Source organism: Lissotriton vulgaris, chromosome 5, assembly GCF_964263255.1.
Source record: "Lissotriton vulgaris chromosome 5, aLisVul1.2, whole genome shotgun sequence".
Classification (NCBI taxonomy): Eukaryota; Metazoa; Chordata; class Amphibia; order Caudata; family Salamandridae; genus Lissotriton; species Lissotriton vulgaris.
Genome location: NC_141693.1, coordinates 1,472,424,018 through 1,472,444,601, shown reverse-complemented (window position 1 = coordinate 1,472,444,601; position 20,584 = coordinate 1,472,424,018). Strand labels below are relative to the sequence as shown.

The 20,584-nt window shown below is 51.2% G+C and overlaps 1 protein-coding gene across 1 annotated transcript in view; it reads left to right on the top strand.

The window, feature by feature from the left end:
- The first annotated feature begins 624 nt into the window (after window positions 1–624).
- The window catches only part of SLC60A1 (solute carrier family 60 member 1), a 385,656-nt gene continuing 365,696 nt past the window's right edge, over window positions 625–20,584 (top strand). Inside the window, exon 1 of the mRNA XM_086923437.1 lies at window positions 625–2,158. Coding sequence (XP_086779563.1) covers window positions 1,929–2,158 — 230 coding nt within the window. The 5' untranslated portion in view covers window positions 625–1,928. The remainder of the gene's footprint in view (window positions 2,159–20,584) is intronic.

Below are 20,584 nucleotides of genomic sequence, written 5' to 3'. Positions count from 1 at the left end.
TTGGGCGGCACACTATACTAAACAAAGATTTTTAGCGCAAGTGTTTAAAAGCCACGCCCCTAATTAGTGACCACGCCCCTTTGAGAGACCCCCCAGTTTTTTCATCCCACTTAAAGCCCTGCCTCAGCTTGTACGTCCCTTACCCTGGGGCTGCCATTTTCTCGAGTGCCTGTGTGTGGCGCACGTGAACCCACAGAAATACACATCAATAAATCTTTCTCTGGGCTTGCCTCCTCCCGAGTGAGGGTGTGGAAGAAGGCATTTCACCGGTCATCGAGTCGCGGTGATGTGATGAATGTCGCGCAAGATCCCAGCTAGCTTTGTTTTCCGCTGCTACTGTTTCTCTGGGGTCTTTGACTGTCTCCTGTGAGTATCGCTTCTCCTGTGCTTGACCCGGGAAGTGGGACGGATCGGAGGCCAGGGGGCTCGTCCCGGGTCCTCGTGTGCCAGTGAATTCTTTGGCACTGACTCAGGTAGCTGTGCCCGGCACTTTCACTTAAGAGCCCCCGCCCACCATAGGGTGTGCCTTACTCGCCAGTCTCTGCCACTGGGGTTGCCTTGTCCTTGACTAGGCGGGGCTTGGCTCCCACTCACTCACCCGCCCTGGCTGCCTGCCTCTCCCTCATAGCTGAGCGCAACTCCCTTCACACTCTGTCACCGAGAGCCTTGGCAGGGAGATGGCGCGCGCACTGCACAGCGCACAGTCACTGGGCACTCTCTGTTCTCCATCACAGAACACTTACCTAGTGCGCAACAGAGTTTGTACGTAACACGGTATATGCCATTATTCAATAATAAATATAACTCCCACTGGATGATTCGAAACTCTTTTATCAACCTCGGGAAACTTTGCCAGCTGAAAAAGTTTCCGCCTGGAGGTCGCCTCCCGAAAGTTCGTGCAAAGGGAAACAAAGAGATCTCTCTTTTGTATTTATCCTGCCACCAGAGGGAGACTCGTGAGGACCACCGCCAACAGGGGGAGACCACTGAGGACCACCGACAAAAGGGGGAGACCACTGAGGACCACCGACACCAGAGGGAGACTCTTGAGGACCACCGCCAACGGGGCGAGACCACTGGGGACCACCGCCAACGGGGGAGACCACTGAGGACCACCGCCAACGGGGCGAGATCACTGAGGACCACCGCCAACGGGGGAGACCACCGAGGACCACCGCCAACGGGGCGAGACCACCGAGGACCACCGATAACGGGGCGAGACCACCGAGGACCACCGACAACAGCGTGAGACTCCGTTGAGGAGCCGGGTCAGTGAGAGCAGAGCGAGCCCCTGAGAACCACTGCCAGGACGGCGAGTCCCCTGGACACCAGTGCCAGCTGGGGAGACCCCAGAAGCAGTCCATCCAAGCTCTCTTTGAAGATGGAGCCCAGAGAGGACCAGTGCCAGTAGAGGGACCCCCACGTGCATGGGAACCACTTCCGGTACGAGCCTCCACTTAGAAGGGCCCGTGCAGGGCGTGTGAGTACCTGGACCCTGTGACAGGACGTGATGTCCCCTCTGGACCATTGCCAATAGAGGGAGCCACTTGGTGGATAGCGCCAATAGATGTGCCCCCTGAAGTCCAGTGCCATCTGAGATTAAGCCTCAAGGAGCTGAACCTGCAGCGCCCAAAAGACCAGCGCAAAGACGTCATATACCCTGCGGACTTGTGGAAACACAGAAGCCACTGGAGGGCCGGTGTCAGGGGCGCACCTTGAGACCAGTGCCAGGAAAAGCTGCCTAGAGGGAGCTGTAGCAGAAAAAGAACTCCCTGGCGGTCAGTGGACGGGCTCTTCTCTCCCTGTCGCACGGGGCAGCAGCAGTCGCTCCCCTGAGGACGTGTGCCACGAGAGAGTCCGCCTGATGGTGCCCGACCGAGGAGCCTGATAGGGACCCGAGACTGACGAGTGCCCTCTCAGGAGCCGAGATGGTCTGGGACGAAAGGCTCGCGGCTCTCTTCCGGAAGAATCTCCAATCCACCCTAACCTACTGGAGCGTCTTCTTCAGCTTCGGCCTCTGCATCGCCTTCCTGGGCCCCACCCTGCTGGACCTGCGGTGCCAGACCCAGAGCTCCCTGCAGGACATCACCTGGGTCTTCTTCGCGCAGCAGTCCTGCCTCCTGATCGGAACGGCCACCGCAGGACTCTTCAAGAAGACGTAAGGCGCTTTCCAACTCACCCACTGGCCCACCTGTCTGCGCTTTTACGCACCACTTTCACCTTCTCCAGTCACTTCCGTTTTTACGCATCTTTTCTTCTCTCTCCTCTGACTTGTAAGCTCCATTCCCCCCTCTCAAGGGACTTAAGAAATTATGCACATCCCCTTCCTCTATGAACTTCTTCCATTTTTTCGCACCTCTTCCTCATCCACGGGCTACTCCCAAATTTACTCAGGACTTTCACCTGCTTCCGTCTTTGCGCGCCTTTCCCAGCTTTGCGCAACACTTTCACCTTCTCCAGTGACTTCCCTCTTATGCAGCTCTTCTCCATGAAGCACTTCCATCTTTCCGCCCCCTCTGTCTCCACGCACCAGTTCCACCTCCTCAAGTCACTTGCATCTTCCCGCACCGCTTCCACCTCCGCCAAGATGCGTTACACGATGTGCTTTGCAGCAGTCACATTAACCTCTTGGCCAAAACTGTGACTAGACGTAAGACAGATGTCTCCAGCAAGTGCATAACCACCAGGTAGGGTTAACGTACTATTATTATTATTATTACCCCCTGAATTGTGCAGCCCAAACAACGATCTCTGCAACAGGTGCTTAACCTCACACCACATTTTGAAATGCAGCCTCTTTGTGGCCAATGAAGTAAGCCAGAACAGATTTACAGCCACTTTTGTCCATGTTGCCAATTTCTTTGCGACACATTTTTTAAAAGGTAAATATATACGTTCACTCTAAGGGTCCGCTTTTCATGACTTTGCCCCTCGTGACCCCACCTTATACCTGCATTCCCAGTTTATGGATTCTCGTTCCCGAAGTGAAACATTTTAGATTCCAGTTCCGATCACAGCTTCAGTAGTCTGCAACTTGTTTACACCAACACAAGCTCCTCGCGTCGGTGCTAACTGCTTATGTATTCCTTTGCACATTTCACACACACACACACGCACACACACGCACGTGCGCTTTTCGAACCTTTCACGAGTCTGTGGGCTCTTTGGTCTTCATGCACTTCTTGAACTTCGTCACATTCTCACAAAGTGTAACATCCACGCCAAGGCCAGTCTTTTATTTAATCACGGCGATATTTTGTTTCCGAATGCTAGTAGCGCGTGCGGTGATTTCTTACACAGAGACTAGCCATCTAAGAGAATAGCCATCTAAGTGGTCCATTCATTCGTCTTCGGCAGCGGGGACGCCTTTCTTGGTTCGTTCTGGGTGGGACTGCCACACACGCCGAGGGAACGAGTTACTTTGTAGATTTATATAGCGCAGCTTATCAAATCACCTCTGGGGTGTCTAAGCGCTGTCCATGTTCACGGGGAGATTAAGTGATTTGCCGAGAATCACTGGAGGCTGGGCCGACGCCAAGACTCGAACCGGATCCCCGGCTGCTCTGGCGCTGCGCCACACCCACACCCTATATTACAGGCATTATTCCTTCGTAATGATGGAGGGTTCGTTTAGAACCTAAACATTAAATATACAGCACTCAACGGGACACGGGGAGAGGTTGGAAGTTTCACACAGGAAGACTGTGTTCCGACAGGGGGCACTTTTGGGTGCATTTAATGAGCACCTCTGTGTATGAGTAGGCGTTGAGCGTGAAATTAGCTGAGAAACAACAGAGCACTGTACAAAAAAAGCAAGTGGAGAACAATCACCAGTCCAAGTAATAATAACAGTTTCCAAGTGCTATAAATAACCGGTAGAAAAACTACCTCCTTTATCGCACTGAATTTACCGACCTCGGAAGGTCTGAACGCTGAGTTCCTCTCGTGAGAGCTCAAACTGGGGACCTATTCACCAGTGCCCGCCACGCATGTTAAACTCACGCAGCCACCCTGCTTGCCTGGTTCGTGAACACGCGTGTCTTTTATCACCTGGCATCAACGGGGAGGCCACAGAGGTGTATTTTCTTATACCAGATGAATCGCACAGTCTAAGAGAAACATAAAACGGGGGTAAAACATATTCGAAAGGATGAAAAGACGTAAAAGTCAGAGGCTCTTAGAAGCCTCACATCTTGTGATGACATCACTTAGTGATAACATCGAACCAACCAGCGTAAATCGGCAGAATGAACACACACATGTTTATCTGAGTAAGTAGGCTTTAGAGTCAGCTAAGGTGGTCACAGGCTTTGATGTTACTGTTACCTGGTTCGGGGTCAGACAGTCTTGGCAGTGCCAAAAGTCCTGGTTTGATAGGTCAGTGTTTGGACTGTTTTTTGGTTGTATGTGGACCTTTGTTTTGGTTTGGTGAACGTTTTTTACAGTTGATGTCTCTGATATTACCACACACATTGTCTGCAGCAAGCACAACTGCCTGCAATCCCCTGTGCTTGCCATACACATATTCAGAGCGCCATCACTAGTTCAAAGCTACCCTGAATTGCAATTGAGTACCACTTTTTAGGTTTTGCCTCGCCGAAGGATGCGCTCTGCGCATCTTTTCGGCGCAGGCGAAATCCTGTTGAGTTCCATAGTGTGGCTTGGTTCGGCCCTCGTCCTTGATTGGCTGGCTCCGTAAACGGAGCCTTGCCATTGGACGAGGGGCCTGTCCGTCAATGCCGGACCAGACACGGGGGCGTTCCCGACATTCTTTGGCTTTTGCCGACGTCACGGGACGCCGGGAACGCCCCCGTGTCTGGTCCGGCATTGAGCCGGCACCCTTTCCTTCTTGCGTGAGTGCTTTCCCGTCCGTGTCCCCTCCCGCCCCCCCCCCGTGTCCCCTCCCGCCCCCCGTGTCCTCTCCCGTTGCAGGCTGCAGGAACACGGAGCACGGAGCTTCCGAGTGCTTTCCCGTCCGTGTCCCCTCCCGCCCCCCCCCCCCCTCCGTGTCCCCTCCCGCCCCCCGTGTCCTCTCCCGTTGCAGGCTGCAGGAACACGGAGCACGGAGCTTCCGAGTGCTTTCCCGTCCGTGTCCCCTCCCGCCCCCCCCCCCCCTCCGTGTCCCCTCCCGCCCCCCGTGTCCTCTCCCGTTGCAGGCTGCAGGAACACGGAGCACGGAGCTTCCGAGTGCTTTCCCGTCCGTGTCCCCTCCCGCCCCCCCCCCCCTGTCCCCTCCCGCCCCCCGTGTCCTCTCCCGTTGCAGGCTGCAGGAACACGGAGCACGGAGCTTCCGAGTGCTTTCCCGTCCGTGTCCCCTCCCGCCCCCCCCCCCCCTGTCCCCTCCCGCCCCCCGTGTCCTCTCCCGTTGCAGGCTGCAGGAACACGGAGCACGGAGCTTCCCCCGCCGCCGAATACACGCAGGCAGGCAGCAGGAGTCTGGAGGCTAAAGGCTGGATGCTGAGTCGCTTCTCACTAAAAGCGAAGGTGAGTGCTTGCTGCGTCTCATGTCGTCTGTGCCGTTCCACCCCCCCCCCCCCACCCCTCCCGCTGTCCATGGCTCTTTGTTTGTTTTGTTGCCTTATGTCGCCCCCCTCCCACTCTCCGTGCCTTTCCGCCCCCCCTCCGTTGCATAGTACCGTTGAGGCCAAAAAGTGCTTTGATTTGCATCTGGTTCCATGGTTCCCTTTCGGTGTGCGTGGTTGAGGGGGATTTGATGTAGTTTGTGTTATATAGTTGGGTTTGGTAAACATGACACCGTGACTTTACACCTCCGCCGTGAGTACGTTCCATAGTGAGTACCCGTGCAATGGACATGCATGCATTCCATACCGTGAGAAGTAGTGCATTTCATGTTCTCTTTCTCATACCATCAGTAAACAGTACATACAGTAATTATAAACTTCAGACCGTGAGTACGTTTCCTAGTGAGCACACATCCAGTGAGAACGCATTCCACCAGTGTTTCATACAGAGGGCCTGTGCTCCTCTTGTGATCAGCAGGCACTTCATATAGCAATGAGTAAGTGCTTATTTTATGCTACAGCAAACACCGAATAGACCGAGGATGTTCCATTTAATGTAAGCATTTGTTATCCATTCAGTATGCATTGTGGTACAGGGAGTGCATCTCAGAGAGAATGTTATATAAGCACGCATTTCAAACCGTGCCTACGTCAGACACTACTGCGCACTATGTACAGAAGTTAGCTTTCCATACATTCAATGTTGAATATGTCTCCTACATTCTGAGTCCCATCATTTTGGGCGTGGGAGCCGGGTACAGTACGTGATTCGAATGTACTTCTCGGAATATTTCCTGTTCGTCATTCGGTGATAGTTTTATCCTCCTCGCTGATGGCAGAGTGATCCTAGTGCATGCTTTATAAAGGTAAATCTGTGTTTTAGGGGTCGCTACTGTGTATGTATCATATCAAGGCAGCAAATGATTTTGAGTGTAACCTTTCACTTCTCTGGCTCCTGCTGTAAGTGTTCTGTGTTTGTAATTCAGGTGTACGCTGCAGCTGCTGACTCTCCGGTCGGCACGTGTTATTTAAACTTGCACTGCTGCTGCCTATGCCTCCGTTCTGTAAGTGATGCTTGCACTGCTCTTGCCTCTGCCGCCTGTGTGTGTAAGTTAATCTTTCACTACTGCTGCCTGTGTTGACTGTATGTAAGTGAAGCTTGCAATGCAGCTGCCTGCGCTGTGTGTAAGTGAAGCTTGTTTCTTCTAGGCAATGTAGTGACTTCTACTGTTTGCCAGCTTCATAACCCTAAACCTGCTGGTTCGTGAATGAGGGTAAAGTTTTTAATTAACAGGGTGGCCCTAATAGTTTAAATGAAGCATAAGCCATTTTTTACATTTTACAGATTTGCTAAAATCTTTTTCCTATTGGCGTTCACGAGATAAAGTTCACTTTTAGGACGGCGAATATAATTGAAAAGCAGATGATACCACCCAGAAGAGGACGAATTGACGGTTATGCAACTTAATGGTCCTCAGTTAGCTCATTATACCAGAGTTCATGTTTTATACAGTATAGTAAGCAAACCTCATCACCTCCTGTGTAACATTCTCTTCAGGCGATTAAAGGTACAAAATGAGGTGTCTTATTGTGTCGTGAGCCACTTGGGTAGACCCTTGGAACGTATCTGTGAAGGCAACATATGAACAATATTTACATTCCTTTGAAAATACATATCTTGATTTCCCTAGAATGGCTTCTTTGGCGTGCTTTTGAGTCATAGAACACATACTTAATGAGAAAATGTGACACGTGCACATTTTGTGATACAGACTACTTAAATTGAGTTTAATTTTCAGGATGTCAAAAGCCCTACCTGGTGCAGTCATTCATTGTATACGAAGGTTTTGTGTGTACTTAGTCCATTTATACAATTTACGACCGTAAGGTGCAGTCTCCCGAAAACTGTGACCCTCAACATGAAGTTTTTTGGATGCAGTAGGTTACTATATATACGAAGAAGAGTGGCACATCCTGTTGCAGGCTCTCCTAATAAGGAATAACATGAAGCATTCAGTGCCACCCGTACTCTCCATCTGTTCGTGTTATATGGTTGTGATGCAGTTCTGCCTAAACCTCTGCATTTTTGCAGGCATGTGCCCCTTCTGACCATAGTGGGAAGCATCTTTAGAATTAAGCATGTGAAGACTGCCTTTTAGCAAGTGTTTTAACTTCTAGTAATAGATTTCCTTTGTACCTGGTTGATCTAGCATGTGATGACAGGAGTGTAGTGAAGTACCAACTGTACCAGCTTGAGCGTGCTGGCGCCAGACTGATTAAAGTTAAGAAGGACCATTAATAATCATTTAATCTGCCACTTGCTTGTCACAAAACAGAAGGTGAAGACATGATAAGTAAACACAGCAAATGGGACCTCTGTAAATGAGTTACAAACGCGAGAATCTGAAATTGTGTCCTTCCTGGCCATTTCTTTAGCACAAGAGGCTGACCTTGGTTGTTCTGGGTGTGTGTGGGTGTGTGGCTCTGGGTGTGTGTGGGTGTGTGTGGCTCTGGGTGTGTGTGGCTCTGGGTGTGTGGGTGTGTGTGGCTCTGTGTGGCTGTGTGTGGGGGGGCTCTGTGTGGCTGTGTGTGGGGGTGCTCTGTGTGGGTGTGTGTGTGGGGGGGCTCTGTGTGGGTGTGTGTGTGGGGGGCTGTGTGTGGGTGTTTGTGTGTGTCATTTGCGAGAGATTAAGCTATTGGCATTGTAAATGACAATGCCATTTATTTATGTTTAAAAAAAACAAATAAAAATAATGTCAAGAGCAATGCCAATAGCTCTAACTTTAACAAAGGCAAAACCATTGCATTGTAAATGCTTGTTGTTTTACCTATCTGATTCACTAATGGGGTCTATTTTTATTTTGGTGCCAGGATCTATGTTCTGTCTGAGCCTGCCACAAGGGGGCCTATTACAGCCGAGATTCATCCGGTCCTGGTACCCCACCATTTGACCGGAGAAAAAGAAGAAAGGTTCAGAACTAATTTAGGGAACCCGATCATCAATAAGGAATAAGGAGAACAATTCGGCCGCAGCCGCGGGGTCCCCCCTAATAACTCTGATTCAGGGGAGACTATGCATTTTGCTTCATTTGCAAGTAATATTAAGACAGTGTTGCAGCCCTTGCTCCATAATTTACTAGAACGCATTGTGACGTTAAATAAAAGTTCAATGAGAGGTTTGCAGTCCAAATTGAAGACCTTGGAAACAGCTGTTGCTAATTTGAACACTTTATTGATCGGGAATTTGGGACGATTACATGGTCACCTGTTAAAGGGTACCCAGAAGGCCCATTCTGACCGAAACTTCCACATTAGGCATCATTGGCACACCTCTTTCAATCATTGAAATAATTCTAAATCTAACGAGACTTCAGGGGGAAATTACGGACATATGTGCGTTCTTATGAGAAAGGTAAACACAAATGTGAACCCTTGTAATGACAGACCACTTGGAAAAGTGGGGGTGCCTTCATCTTCCACTCAGGTGTCACTTACCCCCGTGGCCGGCCCCTCTCTTAGCAAAGACGGTGATCAGAGGGCTTTTAGCAGCCTTTTACCCACTCGGATGAGGTCAGTGGCAAATAGTTTAAGATTGCAGCTTCCTCCAGAATCTCCATCACTGGTGGCAATTCTGGTAGATGCTCCCCCACTGGGGCCGGGCGTGGTAGAATCCACTCCCAAACGTATTCGGAAGGTTACACTCTGGACTAATAGCCAATTGAAGGAAAGGAGGCACTTGTCTACTCACTTCATCATGGGTAGAAGAGTGGTGTAGGTAGAACTGAGGGAGAAATCGACCAAGTGGTATTGCATCATCATCAACTCCGACTAGCCGGACATCTAACGCTAGATCTTTCCCAGCAGGAATTAAAATGTTACCACTAGGTTTCTTCTATCGCCAGAGGACTCACACCTTACCAGGAATACTACAATCCCCTTAAGGTGGCAGAGAGATCAGGGGAGAAGGGTACAGGGAGCTCCCATCCAGTTGACCAATAGATTTACTCTCCTGAGTTCTCTAGTTAATAATGACCGATTTGACCCATGCCCACTAATTTGTCGCAGGAGAGGGATATGATGGTGACTGAAAGGGGTTGTCACTCCGCTAATTTGGTTTCCTCTCTAGGTCCACCTTTGAAGGTAATGAGATGAAACATGGCAGGGTTGAGTAATAAAAGGGCTAATGAGAGGTGGCTTGGTATATTAACAGGAAAGCATAAAGTGGACTTACAAGAAACTTGGGACGGAGAAAACTCTTTTTTTGGATGGGTATACTTCCTACTTCTCCACAGCTCTACCGTCACAGTTGGGTAGAGCCAGATGTGCAACACCCAGAGGGCTCAAAGGGCTTCAGCCCCCTCTCATCCGTGTCAGCCCGGGCTGAGACAGCTTCTCCCTACACACACAGGCAATTCTTGAGCTGCTGTGGGCTGGCTGGTCTGGCGTCTTATCGCAGTGTCACCCGAGTATTTAACAGGTCCTTAAAAGACCATTTACTTGATAATAAGGTTGTTTTTTCACCCACTCCTAGAGCCCCTGCATCTCCACGCTGCCTATTCCTTAAAGTTGCAAATTTCTTTTGCTGACACAATATGAGAATACATTTCTTGAAAAGTAACTTTAGGCTTTTTTCTGCGGTTTTATACAGCTCGGTCTCCACCCAAAGGTATTCAGGCACTTTTGCATGAGCACCAGTTACATAATACAAGGACATATTACTGGAAGTATTTCCCCCCCCCCCCTGAAATTTGGCTCAACATTCATGGAAGTGTTAGCTCCCTCCCCCCTACCCCCCATTTTTGGCTCTAGTTGCGTCTCTGGGTAGAGCTAAGAGTGGCTTTTTAGGTCTCGCCTGTCGATGCGCATGCGCATCGAGCAAGGCGAGAGTATTGGGACTTATCCGCTCTTTATCCACACTGCAAGGAATCGTGGCGATTCCTTGCAGTGCACGAGAAATTTAAGCTCAATGCGCATGCCCATTGAGCTTAAATGCGCGTGCACATGCCCCCAGCCGCCTGCCTTGCCTACTCTCTCTCACAGCCTCCCCCAGCTCCGCCCCCTCACTACTTGATTGCACGGCCGCTAGGCCGTGCCTCCCCTACTCTCCTCCCCCCTCCTCCTCTCCTCCCCTGCCTGCCTGCCGCTAGGCCGTGCCTCCCCTACTCTCCTCCCCCCTCCTCCTCCTACTCTCCTCCCCTGCCTGCCTGCCGTGTCGCACCTCTCCCCTCTCCGCCCCCTCCCCTGCCCGCCGTGTTACGGTGAAAGGCTTGTTTGTTTATTTTACCCGCCGTGTCTCTGCTGCTTGCCCCTGTCCTGTCTCTCCTCCTCTCCCTCTCTATACCCTCCCCCTCCCCCCCACCACTCCCATCAAGTCCCTCTGGCCCTTCCCTCCTCCCCGGACCACACAGTCCAAGGATGCGCCAGCAGCAGCTCGGATTCCCGAAATACTTCCACTTTTTTCTCTTTAAACATAAAGCAGCTCGTGGCGTCCTTGGGGGTTTGGGGTCTTGGTGGAATTTTTCTCTTTAAACGCTGTCGTGTGAGCTTTTGTTATTCCGACCTCCCCCCGCCTGCTCCTTCCATGGCACAGGCCGAGGTCTCGAGCACAGGGAGGGGGGGCGCTGGCGGGTCCGACCAGGCCCTTACAGATGTTTAGAATGTTGTGCAAAACTAGAAATCGTGCAAAGGGGGTTATTGATTTAAACAAGTTTCAAGTCTATTTTTTTCCTCTCAAAGTTCGATACAAGATTTTATAAAAAGATAATCAAACACACCCCCTCCCCCCCACCACTCCCATCAAGTCCCTCTGGCCCTTCCCTCCTCCCCGGACCCCTCCTCCCCTGCCCCCTCCACCCTTTCTTGGTGCTCTGCAGCCCGCGGGGCCGACAGAGGTACCTCTTCTTTCGGTTTCCGCTCAACAACAAGGACCCGTTCCCTTCAGTCCCGGGCGCCGCTGCGTCTCTCCGTGTGATCTTGCTCCCGTGCCCCTTGCAGCTGGCAGTGCCAGGGTTTCTCCGTGCCTCTCTCGCGCCTGCTCTGCTCGCACCACAACAAAGGAGGCAGAGTTGTATGGATGTCTGGAGCGGCGGGCAGGGCAGGATGTGACCTCAGCTGCAGGCAGAGAGGAGACCCCCGTGCAGGGAAGCCGGAATCCTACACACGCTGGAGCCCAGCCAAGCCCCTCCCGCCTCACGCCCCCAGGCCGGGGGGCTCAATGTGCATTCCATCATAACACTCTATTTAAGAGTAACAGCATAACTCTTTGCCTGATGTCTGCTTTGCAAAGGGGCTCTACCGTCAGGTAGCACCGTTTACAGGTTTTATCTTCCTTGATGTGGGTGGGGAAGGCTCTCTCCTAAGTTGTTACAGCTAAATGTGGAACGAGCTATTTAAATAAAATCTTCCCAGACAATGAAGCAGGGTTTTCCGCCAAGGCTATTCAACTAACCCTTGTATGGTCCTGACTACACTTATAGAAACATATACATTGGTCTGGCCCAGTCCTACCAAACTGTGACTTTGGACATATATTAGGGTGTTATCAGGGTCAATAGTACTTACTATCGACAGTGGTTGTAATTTAAACAGTCTATAAGCAGTCCTCTGAAGTCATTAGATGTAGCTCACTCACCCTCACCCTCACTCACCCTCACCCACACTCACCCTCACTCACCCTCACTCACCCTCAACCCCTCACCCTCACTCACCCTCACCCTCACTCACCCTCACTCACCCTCACTCACCCTCAACCCCTCACTCACCCTCACCCACACTCACCCTCACCCACACTCACCCTCACCCACACTCACCCTCACCCTCACTCACCCTCAACCCCTCACTCACCCTCACTCACCCTCACCCTCACTCACCCTCACCCTCACTCACCCTCAACCCCTCACCTACCCTCACTCACCCTCAACCCCTCACCCTCACCCTCACTCACCCTCAACACCTCACCCTCACTCACCCTCAACACCTCACCCTCACTCACCCTCACTCACCCTCAACCCCTCACCCTCACCCTCACCTTCACTCACCCTCAACCCCTCACCCTCACTCACCCTCAACGCCTCACCCTCAATCACCCTCAACCCCTCACCCTCACCCTCACTCACCCTCACTCACCCTCACTCACACTCACCCTCACTCACCCTCACCCACCCTCAACCCCTCATCCTCACTCACCCTCAACCCCTCACCCTCACTCACCCTCAACCCCTCACCCTCACTCACCCCCACTCACCCTCAACCCCTCAACCTCAACCCCTCACCCTCACTCACCCTCACCCTCACTCACCCTCAACCCCTCACCCACCCTCAACCCCTCACCCTCAATCCCTCACCCTCACTCACCCACACTCACCCACACTCACCCTCACTCACACTCACCCACCCTCACTCACCCTCACTCACCTTCACCCTCACTCACCCTCAACCCCTCACCCTCACTCACCCCCACTCACCCTCAACCCCTCACCCTCAACCCCTCACCCTCCCTCACCCTCATTCACCCTCAACCCCTCACCCTCACTCACCCTCAACCCCTCACCCTCACTCACCCTCAACCCCTCACCCACACTCACCCACACTCACCCCCACTCACCCTCACTCACACTCACACTCACCCACCCTCACTCACCCTCACTCACCCTCACCCTCACTCACCCTCACCCTCACTCACCCTCACTCACCCTCACCCTCACTTACCCTCAACCCCTCACCCTCACTCACCCTCAACCCCTCATCCACCCTCAACCCCTCACCCTCACTCACCCTCAACCCCTCACCCTCAACCCCTCACTCACCCTCACTCACCCTCACCCTCAACCCCTCAGCCTCACCCTCACTCACCCTCAACCCCTCACCCTCACTCACCCTCACTCACCCTCAACCTCATGCTAAAGATTTACAAAAAAACCCATTAACAATTCTAAAAGCACTAACTCTAATGCTGCGAGACCTATTGCATTTCTAATGCTTGTTCACTTTGGTATCCCTAAACTTTACACAGGTAGAACAGGTTCTCGCTGTCTGCTGGCGGTCCAGCTGAATTCCAAACAAGTGCCTTCTTTATTGGTTGTAAACTTGTATAACTCCTTTGTACAGGCTAAATCTGCAGAACATTTGTTGGTTTTAAAGTCTTATGCGAAAAGACATAACTCACCTTATTTGGTCATTTTAGTTGGAGATTTGAATATTCCCTTGTGCCAATCAGTGTGTCACTTAGATGATGAATCGGGTCTGGATGACCTTAATAATTGCCACTTCAAGCATACTAGTCAAGGGGACCTGCTCAATGATACTACTGCCGATTTTAATTTGGCACGCATTGTGCAATCTAGAGAGGAACTTTTAAGAGTGGATGTTCCAATTCTATTATTAATTATACATTCATCTTGGCCTTCTTAGTTCAATTTTTGTTGCATTTTGAGGTCAAATGGAGTCAGTTTAGTGAGCACAACCCTTATTTCTGATTCTGGAATGGAGAACAGGCGAGGCAGTCAGCTTTATCTTAGGACCTAGGAATACTGATATCCTACCACATGACCAAGCATGCCGATTGAATTGGAGTAAGGTTCATTTGGACCTATTTTTAAATAACCTCCACACTACAAATGGCCATGATATTAGACTTTGCTTATAGTCCTTATTAAGTGCCTTCAATTGAATTTCTGTGCATGTTGCAAATAGCCTGGTGAGAGTGGAGGGTTAATTCAAGCCTAGGGGAGAGAAGTGGTTCGACCATAATTAGTCTAAAGCAGACCAAAACCTATTTATAGATTAAAAAACAATTTCAGGAACAAGGGCAAGATCACTATTTGAAGGAATAAATATAAACAGGCTTTAGCGGATCGAAGAAAATAAATTAAAGAGCAAGCATGGAATCGACTACTTCAGGCTAATGTTTTGAAAAAGAGTGCTAGTTTCTGGGAATTTTTTAACCACTCCTTCATTAACGGGGTCTCTGTGAGAAGTTGGCCCGATATGCAACGTTCGCTATTCTAGCGACCGCTATGTATCGTTCCAACGACCCTTATGGTGTTTGGTTGTAAGTCAACCTATAGACCAGCTATCCTAGTAGCGTGGATACGAGCAGTCTAAGGCTAAAGACTCGAGAGGGCGCGTTAAGCCAGCTGTTTACCACACATGTACCCCTTGAACACCCAGTGAAAGGACACCACACAAGTGTTATGAAAATAAACAGGATATTTATTAAGATTCACAACAGCCCTGGACTCTTTATGAGGACAGGGTACTAAGCACGAACCAAATCTCTTAGTAAAATACTTCAAGTGCACAATTAAAACAAGTGTCCGAGGACACGGGAAGTTTAAGGTCTCGGGCGGACCCGATAAGGCAAGTCGGAAGCGAGGGACTCGGGACCCTAGAGTAAAGAGGCTATGCAGGCACCGAAATGCCGAGTTACCTAGCCACGAGGGCTGCGGCTGCACAAGTCTTACAGGCGTCGGGGTCTTCGCTGACGAGCCAGGAGCCGGAAGAAAGGAGTTGCTGGCCGGCGACCAGTGCTGAATAGTTCGTAGAGTTCCAAGCCTGGATCAGAGTTTGATGATACCTGAAAGCAGAGGGGACCAAGTTCGTACTACTAGCCAGTAGTCAGAGGGTACCAGGAAGGCACCGGTTGGCCGTCACCTCGACCAGGTGAGTGGGCGACGCTAGGCTCTGCAGTCTCACGGACCGGGAGGCGTTGTCGGCGACCACGGTGGAGGTGCGAGCTGTCCCACGAAGGATGATGCTGTCGGCGTCGCTGGGCCCAGGATGGGGCAACAAGCCTTGGCAGATCTCAGGGCCACGTGGTGGGCCTAAGATGGCGTCTTGAGTGGACCAGGAGGGCCCGGGGTGCTTCTCGCAAAGATGGAAGCAAGGGCCAGTCTGGAGCAACCAGACCAGCAGAGTTGATTGTCGGATGTCGTCACAGAAGGGCACAAGCCAGCGGCTAGTGACCAGACAACGTGCTGAGCAGCGAGCAGAAGGGCCCCACGCAGATCGTGGAGATGCTGGGGGACTGCACTTCGGTGCTGGAGCGGCTCAGGGTCGGGGCTTCTCGGACCCCAGAGCACTCACCAGAGAATTACTTCGATGGTCGTGCTGGTTAAGAAAGCGTGCAGGTTTTGATGATGGCCGGTCCCTCGAGGTCTCGTCGCACCCACAGATCACAGCTGAGCTGATGACGTGGGTAGAGGTCAGAGGTGCCAGGGAAGCCGGTTCTCGTCGAGCTGGGCCGTCGGATTCCTTGAGGAAGGACTTACAGCAAACCGCAGAGTTCTTAGATGGTGCCCGCTGATGCAGGGTGACTACTCCTTAGCCACAAGGGAGAAATCTTGAGAAGAGTCTCGAAGTCCTTTCGTAGAAAGTAGTTCTTGATTCAAAGATGATCTAATTTGGAAGGGTCCCCGCTCCGGCCTTTATTCTAAAGAAAGGGGTGGGTACATGACTAGGTCCTGCCCTAAGGGTGGGACCAGGAAGGGGGGTAGTTACACCCCTCTCCCCTGCCGGACTTTCCCCAGGCCAGGGCTGGCGCCCCTGGAACTGGTTCTGACCGGCAGATGCGTAGTGAGCACCGGGGTGCCACTCTGCAGTCACCTTCTCGCAAAAGCCCTACCTACCCAGAATACACAAACCCTGTCTGGGACGGTGCGAACACCGCCCTAGACAGGAAACCCTTTGTCCAAGCGCTCCTCGCTGGAAGGACTCCCAGCAGCAGGGAGTCAGACTCGTGTCTGTGGTGGCAGCATCCATTTTGTGGAGCTGAGGCTTTAGTTAACTTTAACCGGGGTTCACAGTTACGTACATGTCGTGTCCCTCTAGAAGGGCGGAATGCTAACCTCGTCGCCAGAATTGGTGAGGGGGCAGCATCCCGATTCGTATGACACCTTACTCGACATGCCTTGATAACGCGACACCGAAGTTACCGATGTGGTACGCGTTATCATGGAACAGCCATTGGGTCTTGATTCCGCAAGCTGCAACCGGGCTCGGCTCGGGCCAGAACCTAGTTCACACGAGCCCACGCACTCTGCCTTCAGGATTGTCAAGGCCTGCCATAGGAGTGACTGATAGGAACTCGGGTGTCCATTGTATGGTTAGATATAGAGCTACTATACCTAAAGCAAAGGGTGATTACACGACTTTGCCCCAGCTGTCATGCAGCCAGTTGTGTCAAATTTAGGAGGCCAGCCAGGGGTGGCATAATACATGCTGCAGCCCCTGGCGGCCCTGGGTACACCTATGCCCTGAGTTACAGGGTCTGATAAGGCGGCCCAGTACCAATTGGAAATGTACCTAGGGTACATGGAATCCATTTTAGAGAGAGAGCAGTAGGCCTGGGGTCCTGATTGGCAGGGTCCCAGGTCGACTATGTCCAAAACCAGCTAAAACACAGGGCAAAAAGTTGGGGGCAACCATAGTCAGGAGGTACCTTCCTACACAACCCCCCCCCCCAAACGAAAGGAGATAAGGCTATCCTTGTCCAGGTAAGCCTCTATTACCTAAGTGGCCATATAAGGAAGGACCAGCTCTGGCTTGGTTTCCCCCTGTGTCATGGTCCACTAGGCAACCCCTCACCCTAAGGGTATCTGAGGGTCTCCACCATAGGGAATCTCTGTCTCTGGTGTGTCTTGGGAAAGAAGAAGGCTGATGCTGGGATGGAGTACTGAAGTGAGGCTCCTCTACCTCTGGGCTCAACTTCCTCCAATCACCATTCATCATGTGTGCCTTTCTTTCTTTAGCTGAGATGCACTGAGCTCTCAGGGTCAGCCTCTGGCTACCTAAAGCTGGAGGCTGAGTCCCTCTGCTTGGCTTACTGGAGGGACAGGTCAGGTCTGGGGTTTTTAGGCCCCATGTTTGGCTGTGCCCAACAGTGTCCAGCTGTGGGAGTTCCCTAACTACTTTTAAGGGGGATCCCTCAGGAGTCTGTTCTATTTTCACTTGGCTAGGTTTACCAGCTTCAGTGATCCTAATCTGCTGATAAAGGGGTTCTTTTGGACAGGGGGCCCTTTTGGGTCCACCACTGGCCTCCCTGATCTCTTCAGCCCTGGGCTGACTGAGGCAGGGTAGAGAGGTGCAGGTTACCTGCTCCAGACTGGGTCCCACCTGGGAAGGGTCCACTGCCATCAGGGGCTCTGCCAGGCTAGGCCTGACTACCTCTGTGGCAGTTCCTTAAACAGGGGTAGAGTCAGTTCCCTGAGGAGGCTGGCTCTCACCTAGTGTCTGGGAGAGGGAAGACTCTTCTTCCTCCTCAATGCTCTCTGTCTGAGTGGAGTGATCCATTGTTTCAGGCTTCACAACCTCACTATCTGTTTGAGTAGAGGCCGAGACCATTTCAACCTTGCCAACCTTTTCAGGAGGGCACTCAGTCTGTGTTTGGGCTGTGACTGTCACAGCCCTCCTATCCTGTTCTGGAAAGTCTGTCTGTGCCTGGGCAGTGGCTACCACTGCCCTTCCAGCCTTTTCAGGGAGGAATGGTGCTTGGACTGGGGCTGTAGCTATTACTGCCCCACTAACCTGTCTGGATAGGCCTATCATTCTGGAATGAGTTTCTTGTTCCACCTCAGCCCATGCTGAGAGTTCCAGGTCATTCCCCAGTAAGAAATCTACAGGTAGGTTATCTGTCACTGCCACTCTCATGGGCCCTGTGACATTACCCCAGCTGAGCTTGACTACTGCCATGGGATGCCTTCTCTTCATTCCATGAATGTCTGTCACCTGATAAGTAAAACCAGGGGTCAGTTGAGCAGAGGGGACCAGATGGTCACTCACCATGGTGAGGCTGGCCCCTGTGTCTCTGAATGCCTCAACTTTCTGACCATTCACTAAAACTTCTTGTCTATACTTTCCCAAAATGTGGGGTCCAGTAGTGAAGTTGGCAAACCCCATGCCAGTCTCACAGACAAGAGTGTGGTCAGGGAACCTGGCTAGGCCATAGTCCTCCTGCTGGCCCAAAGTAATGCCCACCACATTCTTGGGGGCACTCCCACCACCTGGGGGATTACCACTAGTGGTAACAGGAGGTTTAGGAGTATTACCTGGGGGTATATTTCCCTTATTACCATTTTTAGGGCAACTGGCATCACTTTTGTAATGACCCACCTGTTTACAGGTATGGCAATAAGGTTTCTTCTGTTCTGAAGGAGTGTTCTGGGACCCACCACCCTTGTTGGAGTTTTGGGGCCCTTGGGAAGTCTTCTCTGTGGATTTATCCCCACCCTTCTCTTGAGGCTTGGTTGATTCCTTTTTCTGGTCACCACCCTGGTTTTTAGGCCTAACCCTGGTTCTGAACCATTTGTCTGCCCTCTTACCCAATTCCTGTGGAGAGGTCAACTCAGAGTCTACCAGGTGCTGATGTAATAGCTGGTTCTGACAATTATTTAAGATTTGCTCCCTCATAATTAGATTATACAATCCTTGAAAATCAGTAACCTTACTACCCAGTAGCCAGCCTTCAAAAGCCTTAGTGGCACAATCAACAAAGTCAGTCCAATCTTGAGACTGAGTTTTCTGGGTGTCTCTGAACAGCATCCTGTATTGTTCAGTGGTTAAACCAAACCCATCAACCAGTGTATTCTTCAAGATTTTGTAATTGTTAGCATCCTCCACCCTTGTGGTGAGGAGCTTATCTCTACCTTTACCATCAAAGGAGAGCCACAAGATAGCTGCCCACTGCTTTTGGGGAACACCCTGCACAGTGCAGGCTCTCTCCAAAGCAGTAATCCATTTGTGGATGTCATCCCCTTGTTTAAAGGGGGGCACTATCTTACCAAGGTGTTTCGTATCAAAACTCCTTTCCCTATTGCTAGGTATAATGCTGCCACCAGTGGGGACTGCCCCACTTAACTGTTGCTCTCTAGCAAAGGCAAGCCTTTCTTTGGCCAGGGCAAGTTCTTCCCTTTCAATCCTCAGATTGGCTGCCCTCTCTTTAGCTTCGTACACTCTCCTCTGAGGGGACGTCATCCCTCTTTGAGAAGAGTTGTGAGAGCCATTGGTTTGAAGGGATCTGCCAGAGTCTCTCGACAGAGATCGGGCTCGTCCATTCCCAATGTTAAGCTGACCTGATAGTGGCCCCGGGGGTCCCCCAGTACCACTGTCATGTTTGCTTAAGTTGGACCTGCTTAGTCTCACGACTTCTACCTGTCCCTTATCTGCCTCATCCCCAGAGGGATCCTCATCCTCATCATCCTCCACATCTTCGTTCTCAGTTGCGAGGTGGATGAGGTCAGGATCGTCTCTGGTTCCCTCGAGGGGAGGCATGTCTCCTTCTGGATTAGAAGAGCTGGGAAGGGTCTCAGCTTTTCTGGCATCATAAGTCTCCAAGAGACCAATCAGAAAGGACGTTGTGGGGTTAGACCCCTGCTTGATCTTCCTGGAGTGACACACTTGTCTTAACTCCTTGAAGCTCAGTACAGTATATCTCGAAGGGATGACCTGTGGAGGGTCAACTGACACAAGGGGAGACTCAGAGTTTCCTCCTTTGTCCGACATACTGTTTCTAGTGTGGTGTAAGTGATGCACCTACCTACACTATGTGTTTACCTACTGTTCCCTTGCTAAGAGTTGCAGCCAAGGTGTGCTAAGCCTTGAGGAGCTGCAACAGCTGGTTCAGTAGAACTCAGAGTATTCTAAGCTTTAGTTATATGTACTAACAGTACTTATGTGATCTTTCAACAAGATATTCTTAGGATACGTGTGGTAAAACAACAGCAAGCTCAAATCCCACCGCTGCCACCAATGTGAGAAGTTGGCCCGATATGCAACGTTCGCTATTCTAGCGACCGCTATGTATCGTTCCAACGACCCTTATGGTGTTTGGTTGTAAGTCAACCTATAGACCAGCTATCCTAGTAGCGTGGATACGAGCAGTCTAAGGCTAAAGACTCGAGAGGGCGCGTTAAGCCAGCTGTTTACCACACATGTACCCCTTGAACACCCAGTGAAAGGACACCACACAAGTGTTATGAAAATAAACAGGATATTTATTAAGATTCACAACAGCCCTGGACTCTTTATGAGGACAGGGTACTAAGCACAAACCAAATCTCTTAGTAAAA